The sequence below is a fragment of the Lissotriton helveticus genome, chromosome 3_1 (genome assembly GCF_964261635.1).
Source record: "Lissotriton helveticus chromosome 3_1, aLisHel1.1, whole genome shotgun sequence".
Taxonomy (NCBI): domain Eukaryota; kingdom Metazoa; phylum Chordata; class Amphibia; order Caudata; family Salamandridae; genus Lissotriton; species Lissotriton helveticus.
The window spans coordinates 883,436,275-883,449,310 of record NC_136061.1 but is presented as its reverse complement, the minus strand read 5'-3'; the positions used below and the strand labels follow the sequence as shown (position 1 = coordinate 883,449,310).

At 39.7% G+C, this 13,036-nt stretch overlaps 1 protein-coding gene across 1 annotated transcript in view; it reads right to left on the bottom strand.

Moving 5' to 3' along the window:
- Positions 1 to 11,287, bottom strand: part of GNL2 (G protein nucleolar 2) — a 295,764-nt gene extending 284,477 nt beyond the window's left edge. The window contains exon 1 of the mRNA XM_078683329.1: positions 11,083 to 11,287. Within this exon, the coding sequence (XP_078539455.1) occupies positions 11,083 to 11,146 (64 nt within the window). The 5' untranslated portion in view covers positions 11,147 to 11,287. The remainder of the gene's footprint in view (positions 1 to 11,082) is intronic.
- Between the last annotated feature and the right edge of the window lie 1,749 nt (positions 11,288 to 13,036).

Below are 13,036 nucleotides of genomic sequence, written 5' to 3'. Positions count from 1 at the left end.
AGTGTGTTTTTGCCTGCGACACAGATTAAAGGCATCTGGTGGGTTGGTAGAAGTGGAGGCCGTGGCGGAGGTAAGCTAGATCGGTGTTGTGGAGATCTTTGTAGGTGTGGGTGAGTAGCTTGAACTTACATATTTCCTGTACTGGGAGCCAGTGGAGATTGTTGAGGTGTGTAGAGATGTGGTTATTTCACTGAATGTTCAAGAGGAGTCTGGCGATGGCATTCTGGGTGGCTTGGAGTCGATTTAGGACACGGGCTGGCATTTTGAGGTAGAGGCCTTTCCATAATCAAGTTTACTTGAGCCTGTTCGACCATTTGTCTTGTGTTCAGTGGGTTCCACTCGAAAATCTTGTGTAGCAGTCACAGTATGCGGAAGCATGATGAGGAGATGACAACTGATCTGTCTACTCACAGAGAGGTTGCTGTCAAGGATGATCCCGAAGATCTTGGCATGGTCAGCTAGCGTGGCGGGCCAAGTTCCAAGGGCCACCAAGAGGAATCCCAGATGGAGTGGTTGTTGCCGAAGATCAGGTCTTCGGTTTTTGCATGTATTGAGGTAAAGGCTGTTGTTTTTCATCCAAGCAGCGATGTTTCTCATGCAGTTGGCAAAGACTGATTTGGTGGTTCTGAATGAATCGGTAAGGGAGAGGATGAGCTGTGTGTCATCGGTGTAGAATATTATGTTGATGCTGTGGGCTCTAACAAAGCATGCGAGGGTCATCATGCAGACCTTGAACAGTGCTGGGCAGAGAGTCGATCTTTGTGGGACTCCGCAGATGACTTTCTTGGGTTCTGAGGTGTGGGGGCAGAGGGGAGTCTAACTCGTTGAGTTCTGTCTGACAGGAAGGAGGATATTCACCTGAGAGGGCAGCTCTGCATATACCCAAAAGCTGAAGGTTTCTGAGTGACTTGTGGGAGACCATATCGAAAGCTGCGGAGAGGTCGAGGAGGATGAGCGGGGCAGTTTCTCCTCGGTCGAAGATGCTCCTGATGTCAGTAGTGGCCGCAATGAGGACCTTTTCTGTACTTTGGTTTGTGCTAAAGTCTGTTTGAGAACTGTATAGAAGTTGATGGAGTTCTAGGTGGTTCTGACACTTTCTCAAAGACTTCAGCTGGAAAAAGGCAGTAGCATTTAGCTGCAAAATTTCATATTGGGGCAAAAATTCTCTTGGGTACAAAAGCACTGTTTTGTTCAATGTTGGCAGAGTGTGGAAGCTCTTTCAGGAACACAAATTGCCCTTGTAGCTTTCATGATCCTTGCATGTTCAAATAATTGCTTTCAGGAGATGTCAACATCAATCGGCCATCACCTCAAATGTGGAAAATCTCTACTTTGTCCTTCCACCCTCCCCCAACATCTGTGTATCCATTATTTTTTCACACTTTTACATCTGTATCCTTAGCACATCTGAAATTGTTTCACAGGTCATTGGGGGCTGTAGTTGTAAATATGTCTGTTCAAAGAGTCTGCTTGTAAGATAACTACCTTTTCTCCATGGACATGCTGGATTTTTCAATTTTATTTGGACAGTATTTTTGCTGATATATGGGCTCTATGTATAGGGTATTTCTATAGCACGATCACAGCTGAATAGCAAGCATAAAGTCAATGAGCGATAGGAGCGGTACCATGTTGGTAGACTTTAATGCATTGTGATATTGAATTCTGTGCATCGTGACACAAATATTCAGTGACAAACTGCATGTGAAACAGCATGAGAGTTAAATGTCACAAGTGGTCTGCAACGTGTAATTACTTGAAACGCATGCAACAAAAATACATAGCTGCCAGAAGCTCTACTGTGCTTTGGCTGGGCTACATTTGTAAAGCATTTTAGTGACGCATGGAAAGAAAAGTGCCTTGCTATGTAAGAAAACAGATTTTGATATATTCTAAAGTCACGTACGAAGTATGGCTTGTAATACTACAGGGCATGCCCTTAAAATATTTCAAAAAGGTGCACACTACATAATTGAAATAGTGTGCCCGCATGGTGACTACATGTTCTAATGCTGTTTCCCTGTGTAGGTTTAGGTTACATTCGCGGAGAAGACACCATGGTATAATTAAAATCCTTGATTCATAGCTTCTCCTGGAAAAATACTAGAAATATAGTCAACGTTACTTTTCTATTAACTCAAACTCTTTTTTAATGGCACATCAAATTTTTGCTTAGAGGGAACGTCACTTTATGAAAATATACTTGGTTGGCACTGCTGGAGCTAAAACTTGGTTAGAACCATTTCGGCAACCCATTAGACTACCAGACGCTCAATACATATTTTCCATGCTTCCTTCATGCTCATCCCAGCCCATACCATTGAAATGGATCCAACCTCATGACAGGGGCAAAAACCTATTAAAAAAAATAAAAATCAGGAGTGATCAGGCATGGAACTTGCCCACCCATATGGACATCAGTAAAAGGCTTGACTATCCACAACTATTGATTATCTTTTCCTGTCTCATGACAGAGACTACGAGGAAGTCCCTGCCGGGCTTGTATCTCTAATGGCCTTGCAGTATAAGAATTTGATGCTTGGTGCTTGGCACAGGGAAATTATGCAGCACAGCGTGTAATGGAGACTGATGGAAGCTGTTGATATTCCAGAATGCTCTGGAGAGGAGGTCTGCTAACTCGGGCTGTCGCCTAATAGCAGGCAAGGTGAGTATGTTTCTTTAACTTTGTTAAGCGGGAGAATAGTGGCTCTGAAGGAACCTCTTTTCTCCCTGCAATAGGCATCTTTTGGAAAGCCCATGAGAGGTAATAAATCCTGTTTTTTCTTGGTCAATTGAGTGCTTGAGTAAGAGAATAGTGGCGATCTCGGCACATGTGCATTAGTCACTTTCTGTTTCAGCGTTATTTCAGACAGGTGCTTAACAGGTAAGCTTGTGTTTTTGTTGCTGTCATTTGTCATACAACTTTGCTACGAGATTAAAATGGAGAAATACATCAGAAAGACTAAGCATCATGAAACGTCTAGCTCTGAAAGCTCTTATTTACATTAAAGTTCCCTTACCCCTCCTAGAAAATGTCCAAGAGACATACTATGGAGCTGACTGATGAAAATTTCGAGAACAAAGTTCGAATAATTGTATGAGAAACTTTGACCTCAGTAAAATCCAATCCAGAAATTTTGCCTGAAATTTAAATAAGTATACAGGTTAATATGATTTATATTGAAAGAAAATCCTTTTACATAATTTGGGTCCCCAAGAATCACCAGAACGAGGGAGCGTATTCAAGGATATTACTTGTTGCAGAGGCAATTGGAGAAATCAGATTGGTAAGAAACCTGAGAAACCCAAAAAAGTAAATACAAATAATCCACTTCAAGATGGAGACCTTGCAGAAGATTGTTCCTCTGATACCCGATGCCTAACTACTCTGGGTCTGATGAACACTTATTTTCATATACTGATGCACCCACTAATCAGATGCATCTTTGGCAAACATTATCAAAACCAGTTCTTGTCATCTGGAATCAGATCTGCCTCAGGCTTTTTCACAAAAATAGTGGTGCCTATGGTCTCTGTTCTATATCTTCAAGGCCTGGTAGTTTTTCCATATCTCGAGGAGTAGCTGCTGGCAGCACCCTCAAAAGAGGCAGTGATAGAGGGATCTAAAATAATGATATATTGTCAATCCATGCATGGTCTACTCAAAATGTCACCTTACACCTTAAAGGATCAGATCTATTTAGATGCCCATTTCAGATTCGACTTAGGAATATATTCCTCCTACAGGAAAGCTTGGAAGCAAGATTGATGACTGATTTCAAATCAAAATAAAATATCTACATACAAATATGTAACTTGAGAGAAAAATCTTTTGCTAAACTACTGTGCACTTTTTACCATTTTTGAAGCATCATTTAGTAAAAACAAGTTTGCTGCATGCAAGTGCTTCCCAAAAAATATTAATAATGGTGAATCAGTGTAAAACCAATTTTGGCAAGATAATGAGGCACATGAAAATGAAAAAGCATTGTCAAAGCCAATAGGTCTGGCATAGGTTGCTAGCCTTTAGGCTTTGTCATTGTGTGTTTTGTTTTGACATGGTTTTTACCAAATATTTATTGTTGGGGACGCTGCCCAGACGCCCTCACCAATATAACAAAGACCTAAGATAATAGATTAGGTCTCGAACAGCACACATTGTCATAGCAGGCCCTAGCACTAAAGGAAACTACATTGTGTGCGGATGTGCTCCTTGTGAAAAAGTAGAATGCCGTCACTGACCGCAAAGTTAACCAATGGCTGAAGTAGACTGACCTACTGCCCTTTGCTATAGTGGACGGAAGAAAAATATGAATGACGCAACGGACTAGTCAACGAAGAATGCGGTTTTAATCACATTTATTGTGGTAAATTTGTTTCCTAGGTACCTATTATTTCACTTCATCGGCATTCGCAATAAACATTCCCTTCTTTTTCGATCTACCATCAAAAATGTAAAGGATTTATCCCAAGTCACCTTCATCACTTGCTCCATTCCAATCTTTAAACTGCTTTCATTAGCAGTGGGATAAAGTTCTGCAAGCTGCTCATATAGATAAATAAGCTATCAGTGTGTAAAGAAAGTATAGATTAATGCTGTGCAAACTTTATTCCCTACAGACCAGGAGATCATCGCAATTCAAATAGCACAAGTGATAGGCCATGTCCGTGTTCAGTACCTCGTTTTGGTTTCCAGTTCTCTAACATAAATCTACCTGTTTGACTCTATCCTTGCCTATGCTCATGTTTCTTGATAATGTATTCCCACCCTATAAAATGAATGAGGCTACTCTAGTGCCAATCCTCCTTCCCCATACAACTCTGGCATTTAGTTTCAAACTTCTTGTATTGTGCCCCCTGCCTAAAAACCTTAATATCCCGATTTAACAATTACCTTACACAATATGCAAATGAGTAGGCGTTGTTGGGTTTCAGCAATACCACGACTGACTTCTTGTTACTGCTTGCACAATGACACAATTATTGGCTTTCACGTATACCTTGAGAAGATTTTGTGCTAACTGGTTCTTAAGGGTGCAATAAGACTGCAAGGAGGTAGTCAAAACTGGGTGCCATTTGGGAATTTTGTTAATAAAGATGCCAATAAATCTTGTTTTTATCTTGACACATTTGCTGTCTGGTCAAGGAAAGAGGTAAAATGTCAGTTTGTCTTTTAACTAATTGCTACTTGGAAAATGAGGTTTATCTTTCTCTCTCTTACTAGAGTTAGTGGTTTTTGTCAAGTGAGCTGTCTGAAGATGTCAGTTATTTTTCTCTAACAGATAACATTTAAAAATAGCCTGTAAATTACAAAAGCACTTGTTTTGTAATTAACAAGTGTGACGCAAACATAGTTAAATAGGAGCAAAACAAACCAGAACACTTTACTTGGTGATGTGCAAGTGACACATATTCAAAGAAACTTTATTTCCAAACATTATTGTTTGTACACTATATAGTTTTATCAGTAAATCTGCATGTCAGTGGGAAAGTTTGTTGCCATTTCAATGTAAAATCTGCTGATTACAAATGACAGTGTGCTACCACTGTTTGCTTTAGTTATGTATTTATTAAAAGTGATAGTTTTCAAACATGATTTGAGAACCATTCCTGCCCCCGCCCTGATGAAAAGGCTGTTAAAGAACTACAAGGCAAGTCAGGGGTCATGTGTATTCTATATGTTGCTCGATTTGTATTATATATGGAAAGGAAGTTTAGTCTATTAAATCAAACAAAAGAGGGGTTTTTGTACAGCAGACATACTGAACTCGCACATTTGTAGGTGCTCTCTTTATGTCATAATGAAGATAATGGCAGCTCAATTAATTAAATTATTAGCCCAATATCACAGCATTTGAAACCAGTTCATGGGTCAAGAGCATTACAAATAGGTCGAGTAGATTATTTAAGTCACTAGACCTGCAGGTCTAGCCACATTTTTATGATTATTCGAGGCCTGACTAAACCTCTCTGCGGAATCTTCGGCCCTTGTTTCCATGTTCTCCATCCAATAATAAAAGGAATATGTAAAACTGTTGCCAAAATAAGTTCATGTTTTAGCCTTATTTTATATGAGATCACTCTCTCACATCTCTCTGCAATTGAACATGCATCTTTGTTAAAAAATTTGCTTTAAAATATTTGTATTTTAAAAATGTAATAGCGACACATCCCAGTGAATTCCTAGTTTGGCCAATTTTTTAAAATAAAAATATCCCACGGTATTAGAGTCAAAACAAACTTAGTTTTTTATCATTTACTTGAAACATTTGAACAATAATAAAATATAAAGTATACAACTGGATTTTGCTTAACAGATTAACAATGTATTTTAGTAGTCTAGAAACCATTGGTGCTCCAAACACACTTTTCTTTGCTTGTATTTTGGACTAAATTGTGTGACAGAGCTTTTTCGGAAATTTACCTAACAAAGCAACAATCTACTACGCTGTCAGTCTGTTGATATTGAAGGGGAGGGTGTCACCGAACAGGATGCCCAGGTTTCTTGCTTGGATTTCTAGAGTGATATTCACTGAATACATACGGACAGTTGGTTAGTATAAATCCTTGGCTGTGTGGTTATGGTCTCAAAAGTAGAACTTTGTTTAACATCTACTAACTTTCTTGAAGTTTTGGGTCATTCATGCCTCAATCAGTTGTAAGGAAGGGAGTTTAGGCAAAAACTGCTGCTGGGTGATCACTTTACAATATAGCTAAATTTCAACTATGTAGGAAGGACTTCATGTGACAGATGTGTTAGGAGGGGTGTGATATACATGTTGAAAATAATGTCTCACTTTTGTTTTAAATAAGCAACAGGACATGATGTTGCCTGATGTCTGAGAGGAGGCACCCAAGCAAGATATAACTTTCTGGTTTGCCTTTAAGAAAAAAGTATATGAAACCCAGGGTCAAAGATGATATGGAATGACTACTAAACAAAATAGGTAGAATACAATAGAGAGGAGACGGCAACAGAGGTATTAACTCATATTGGCTTGCTTGCCATGCCACAAGTTCAGCAGGCCGTTAAGGCTGGTCTTGTTATAAACAAGTTTGTCCCTTGAGAGTCCTTGGTGATGCTATCCTGTACCTCCTCATCTCCTGCAAGAAGTGCTGGGGTACACAGACCAATTTAAACAGCATGCAGATGGAAGGATAGTAAAATACTTATTTTGAAGCATGCTGTTGCAGAAGGAGGACTACAAAGAAAGTTACAATAATACAAGTATGTAGAAATCAAACAGACCCCATGTTCAGATATGAAACTTCAGAAACGAAATGTGTAAACTATACTGTAGAAAGAATAGTCCAAGAGGTCAGACAGCAGACCATGGGAAACGTTTAACAACAGTACAGAACACAATTACAGCTCATAAAAATTCTTCTGAACCAGGGATGTGGAATTCCTATAGCCGATGCCGAGGACATATTGTTTGGGGTCAAGGACAACAGGTTTTCATGTGTATTTTGTCCTTGGGACAAGTAGGCCCAACCTCATGCAGCACAAACCCTTTGGCTGCCAGTTTGCAGTACCACATTATGGATCAGGGAAGGGCACTGTCTGCAGTTAGGGTCATATTTTTGTCTACATGTTAATGCTGTTCAAACTTGTAGTTATGGTTCATTAATTGAAAGCTTTTATTATTAGATTGAGCGCTCTAAGTAAATGTTAAAGCTCTGCACTACTGACAGTGTTACAGTATAAAAATGTGTACACAGATTTTCAAAGTTTAGCATGATGAAGATACTCTCTGAATTGATGAAACAATAGGGAAACTAAGATCTTCCTAATGAGTACATTCCTTCCATAGTCAAAACATGGGAAGTCAGAATGCATGTTCAATGACTGGAACTGAATCAGACTCAGAAAATAAACAATTAGGATCGTTGGATTCGGTCACACATTATATTTTGCTATGTACTAAACCGTGGTTCATACTTTATGTTGATATTTTTTGTAGAAATTTGTACTGATATTTTCACTCTATGTGCCATATATGTACCTACCTCATAATGTTGTGAAAGTTACTACAACAATACAGACTATAACTACCTCATGTAATGTGAAGCGCTCTGATACCCAAGGGTCTTGTTCGCACTATACAAAACTCTTAATAAATAAATAAATAAATAAATAGAAGCAAATATTTGCTTGAAAGAAACATTGATGATTCTTTGCTTTCAAAATAAAATGTTCATAAAAAATGAAAGCAAGAAAAAAACATTTTGCTAAACTACAGTAACATTGTAGCTACCATTTCTTTGCAGCATCAATTAGTAACATGTGTTGATGCATGCTAGTATTTTCCAAAGATATTCATAATAGAAAATCAGTGTAACCAGTTTCAATAAGATTATGAGAAAAACAAATAAACAAGCATTGGTAAAGCCAGTAGGTCTGAAATTGGTGGTCAGCTTTTTAGTTTTGTCATTGTGTGACTTGTTTTGGCATGGTTTTTGTAAAACCTTATTGGTGTGGGAGCTGCTGGTCCCTCACTATTATAACAAACACTGGCAAAAGTAAAAATTGTTTCTGGTCTCAAAAAGCACACACTGCCACAGTAGTTACTGGCACTAGACAAAACTACTTTGAGTGGCAATATGCTCCTTGTGAAAGAGCAGAATGCTGTCACTCACGGTGAGCCAGCTAATACAGAGAGACAGAATTTTAATAAACGCAAAAGTTCATGGTCAATGCCAGACCGAATTAGGGGCCCAATTATTAAAGAAAGTGTCAAAAGTGCACCCATGGTATATGTCCTTGCATTAAGTGCAGCTATACGGCTAACGTGAATTCCCAAGAATTTACAGTAGGACAAGAAATAGTACCCGTAGAAAATATTTGTGAACTGCATTTTAGCATGAGCAAATATGCACGTCTAGATTTGCTCATGCGAAAATCTGAATGTTTACAAGTTTACTTTCCCTCCAACCACTTTTTTCCTAACTGTGAAAGAAGGTTTACGTCTGCCATTGTCAGTAGTAAATTTCCAACATTTCTCAGTATGGGAAAAATTAGAGAAGAGTTGTTGAAAAGTCTTAAAACATGCAAGTTAGTAGGTTTGCACAGACTCAAAAGGGCATTCTAAACCTTGAACTATTGCTTACCACTACCTTCACCCCCAGTATGTAGATCTGCGGAAACGCTGCAACATAAGGAATTGCAAGTATTCAAACACTACTATGGTATGAGCCCTGTCATAATCAGAGAAGTTATATCTGAACTCTTACGTAACGAGATTGCTGCCACAATTTGTCGCCGCACCAAATGGCACCAAAGGGACAAGTGGATTTTGTTACAGGACAAGTTGATTTATGAAGCAACCTGCCTTCATGGACAAGGAGGTATTTTTTTAAATTACACACCCCTGTTGAATAATTACCTAATTAATGGAATTACTTTTTCAAAGAAAAATCAAAATTGCTGTGGGGTAATGTCTACCTTTCACAGAAAACACACAAAATGCAGAGGTTTCATTCAAAGAATTGCCTTTATTCATACTATTTATGTTTTAAACGTTTTTCCCTTTTCCAAACAAGGTTCATTTATGTTTGGCCTTTCTTTAGCTTTTCTGTATCTACAAAATCGGTAAATGCCTGGATCTAGCTTGAAAGTCAGGTCAATTTATTTTATTGATTCAAACGTCCGTAACTTTTAAAGAAAAAAAACGAAACAAAAAATTCTGTAGATTAAATGTTGGATTTCACGGAGGATTTGGCTTTATATTCATTTAAAATATATTTCCAATATCTTAATAGCTATAAAGATTAATGCAGATTTTTTTAAAAGTGTTGATTTATATAACAGAATTATGAACAATTCTTTGATTAACAACTAGTGGAAATGATGCCACTCTAGAAGAGATTGTATATATATATATATATATATATATATATATATATATAAAAAGTAGATGTACCATCACAACCAACATGTTCAGCTTTCTATATGCTAGTGTTTTTCCAAAACTGTTTATATTTTGTTTCCTTTTGCAAAACAGAATGTACATCAAATACGGTTTTTACTAAGTGCAAACACAATGAAAGAACACGATGGCATTGCCCACCGGACAAAAGTGACACTGTACATAAGAGGTTTGTGATGCAAAAGGTTCCCCATAGTGCCTCTAAAGAGGTCATCCAAAATAAGTATTTTGGGAAGAGTATTCATAAATTGAAAACGTTTGACAGGAACTAGCTCTGATTGCAAATGTTGGGCACACTGGTCAAAGTATTCAGGTAGAGCGGGTGGCAAGTTAGTATATACTGTATGGTTTGAACCTGCCATTTGTCGAAGTCTATAGGTTCATTCAGATATATATATAGCCTTCTCCGGCTATTATAGGCTACAATAGTCACTTTTTGTACGAATTAGGCTGTGTCAGCAAATGTGTTGCTGTGGCGGTCGGTTTCGTACACTCATTCATGTCTACTCACTGAGATAGACTTATATAAAGTATATGTATTTTATTTTACAAGAGGCAGTTGTGAAGTGGTTACGTAGCCCACGGAGGCACTGGCGAGCAGAACATAATACATCCACTATATATGGGCTTAGTAAGTGCACACTCATGCATTTATATTGGGAGTAAGACGATAGAGTAAGAGGCTTATTTTCGGGGGTGGGGGGGGTTGAATTGGGCGAGTTTTGGAGGCAGCGTATGGCATATGGGAGTAGTCAGTAATAAGTAACTAAGTATTTTGACCATACACATTGAATCGTATGAATGAGAAAGTGGCAGCCTATCGATAAATTAAGAGAAGGTTTATTTGGTCCCATATGTCTAAGTACGATTTCCTTCATGGTTAAGGCGCTAAAAGACAGGCATTTGTGAACGTGCGATTCACAGACTTTAAAACATAAAATAATAGTTGTCCTTCTTTGCCTCTAGTCTGAAATCCATTGAATGTACTAAAAATGTTTGCCCTCTCCACGGGGTGTCTGTGGTTCTTGTCTTTTTAACACCAGCTGTACATTCTGTCTTTTATGTCTACAGGCTGTGCAGTGCTTGTTTTGATAACAGTCCTTCCTCTCTATCTTAGGTACACAAAGTCCTATTTTCATGGCTGCTTGCTTACCCGGGTTGCTGCTGGACGTGGAGGTATTGATAGTGCTCCTCCCTTTGAACCTTGGCTTCACCATCCTGCAGCTGTATGGCAGACGAGTTTAGGAGAATGGGGGACGCGCCGGGACGTTTCGATGTTACGAGTCTGGGGCACCACAAAGCTGGCAGTCCCCAAACAGCGCGAGCTCTGGTGTAAGAGAACTCCGTCCCCGCGTGCCAGGCGAAAAGAGCGTCACAAGGCACGTGACTACAGGTCCGACACCAAAACTTTAAAACACTAGAACGGAAGTATAATACGTGATTTACTCTTTGGCCGCCATATTAGTTGTAGGCAATACCATAGTGTGTTTAGTCCACTTCTAGCTCACCTCGGACATAGTAGTATGGTAGTGCACGGTGTGAAGCGCGCACTCTGTGAGTCTGAAGGATAGCACTAATATTGATTTATTGGTACTTAGTGCGTTGCTGCAAATCGAGGTACACGCAGATAAAGCGCACCACCCTGAAACGACATCATTAAGTCCTTCGACTATTTAATGGCTTTCTTGCTGTTTTCACGCATTCGTTTCATTGTACTTAAAAGCCATTCTTTTAGTTCTAGTTCTTCCGACCGGGGGTGCATTTCTGTAGTGTAGACCTCTCGAGTTTAGAACATTCTTAGGGCACAGAACTACACAGCATACCTGAAGACATAAAGGAAGACATAGCTACCAAGGTTTCAGACTGCTTATGTGTGACGTTCATAGCTGCCAATGTTTAGATTGCTAATATGTGACCTTTTCCTAACTTTAGTGTAATTTATGAGTCACATTTCAATGACTTTGAGTGACACTTTCTCGTGATCAAGCAATGAAGTCCATGGAAACAGATAAATATCAGAAATTACAACCATATGAGCAGTGAAAAAACGTTAAGCATATTTTGAAACTGCCTCAAAGCACCTGAAATTGCAGGTGCCTTGTAAGGTTATTGTACAGTAAAACACCTGTGCATCTTTGATATTAAGCAATAAACACGTCTTTCAGAATCAGAATTTATTACGTTATTGTGCACATATGCAAGCACACATGCAGTTAAAAAAAAACTGCCACAGATTCTCACTTTATAATAAAATAAGCAATGTAGTACTAGTCCATACATATTTACAGTTAAGATCAATTAAAACACCATCCCAACTGAACTGAGCTATCAATCTCAAACAGCACAGTAACCGACATTACTTTTCTCATTTTCTCAGGACCAGCAGATTGTGCAACAATCTTTTTTGGCGCCCCATGATGATCTTCTCCACGGCTTCCCTCACAACCACTGACCAACAGTGCCTGTCATCTCTTCCTAGTCCATCTGTCACAAAGCATTTCATGTGTTTTATAGCGCTGGTCACTGTGGTAGCGGTCTAGTGTTCCGTCCCCGGAACAGGAAGTGCGGGGACGGGAAGCGGAAGGCGACCATTTTGTGTATCGGCGCCGACCGCTGTGTTGAGAAGGCAGCTCCCGGCGCTGCGGAATAAAGATCAAGTTAAATAAGAAATTCTTGTGTGTGGTGCTTTTAAAACTTTACAATGGCGACGGAGGATGGGCTTTAGACCCACAAGCACACACGCGAAGACGCTGAACAACGCATCTGGCGTGAGGAAACGCCGAGATACACCGGAGCGCGGCAGAGGAGCCGTCTAGCAGCTGAGGAAAGAGCGCGAATACACGCCAGCGCCCCAGAAGGTAAAAGACTGCACCCTAACAAGAAAATAAGGCTGGGAGTAACCCAGAGGCACCACCTGCGTGGTCACGACCTGGGGAGCGCACACCAGCACTGTGCAACACTGTGCACACGAAAAACACAAGGAGTCTCTGAGAGAAACAACCCCTCCCTGGCCGCCGTGCAGTGCGCCCGGCAACCTGGCGGAACAGCGGGTGTTGGCAGAAGCACCTGGTTCGTCGCACCAGCTAGAAGAGGACAGCCACCCTTTG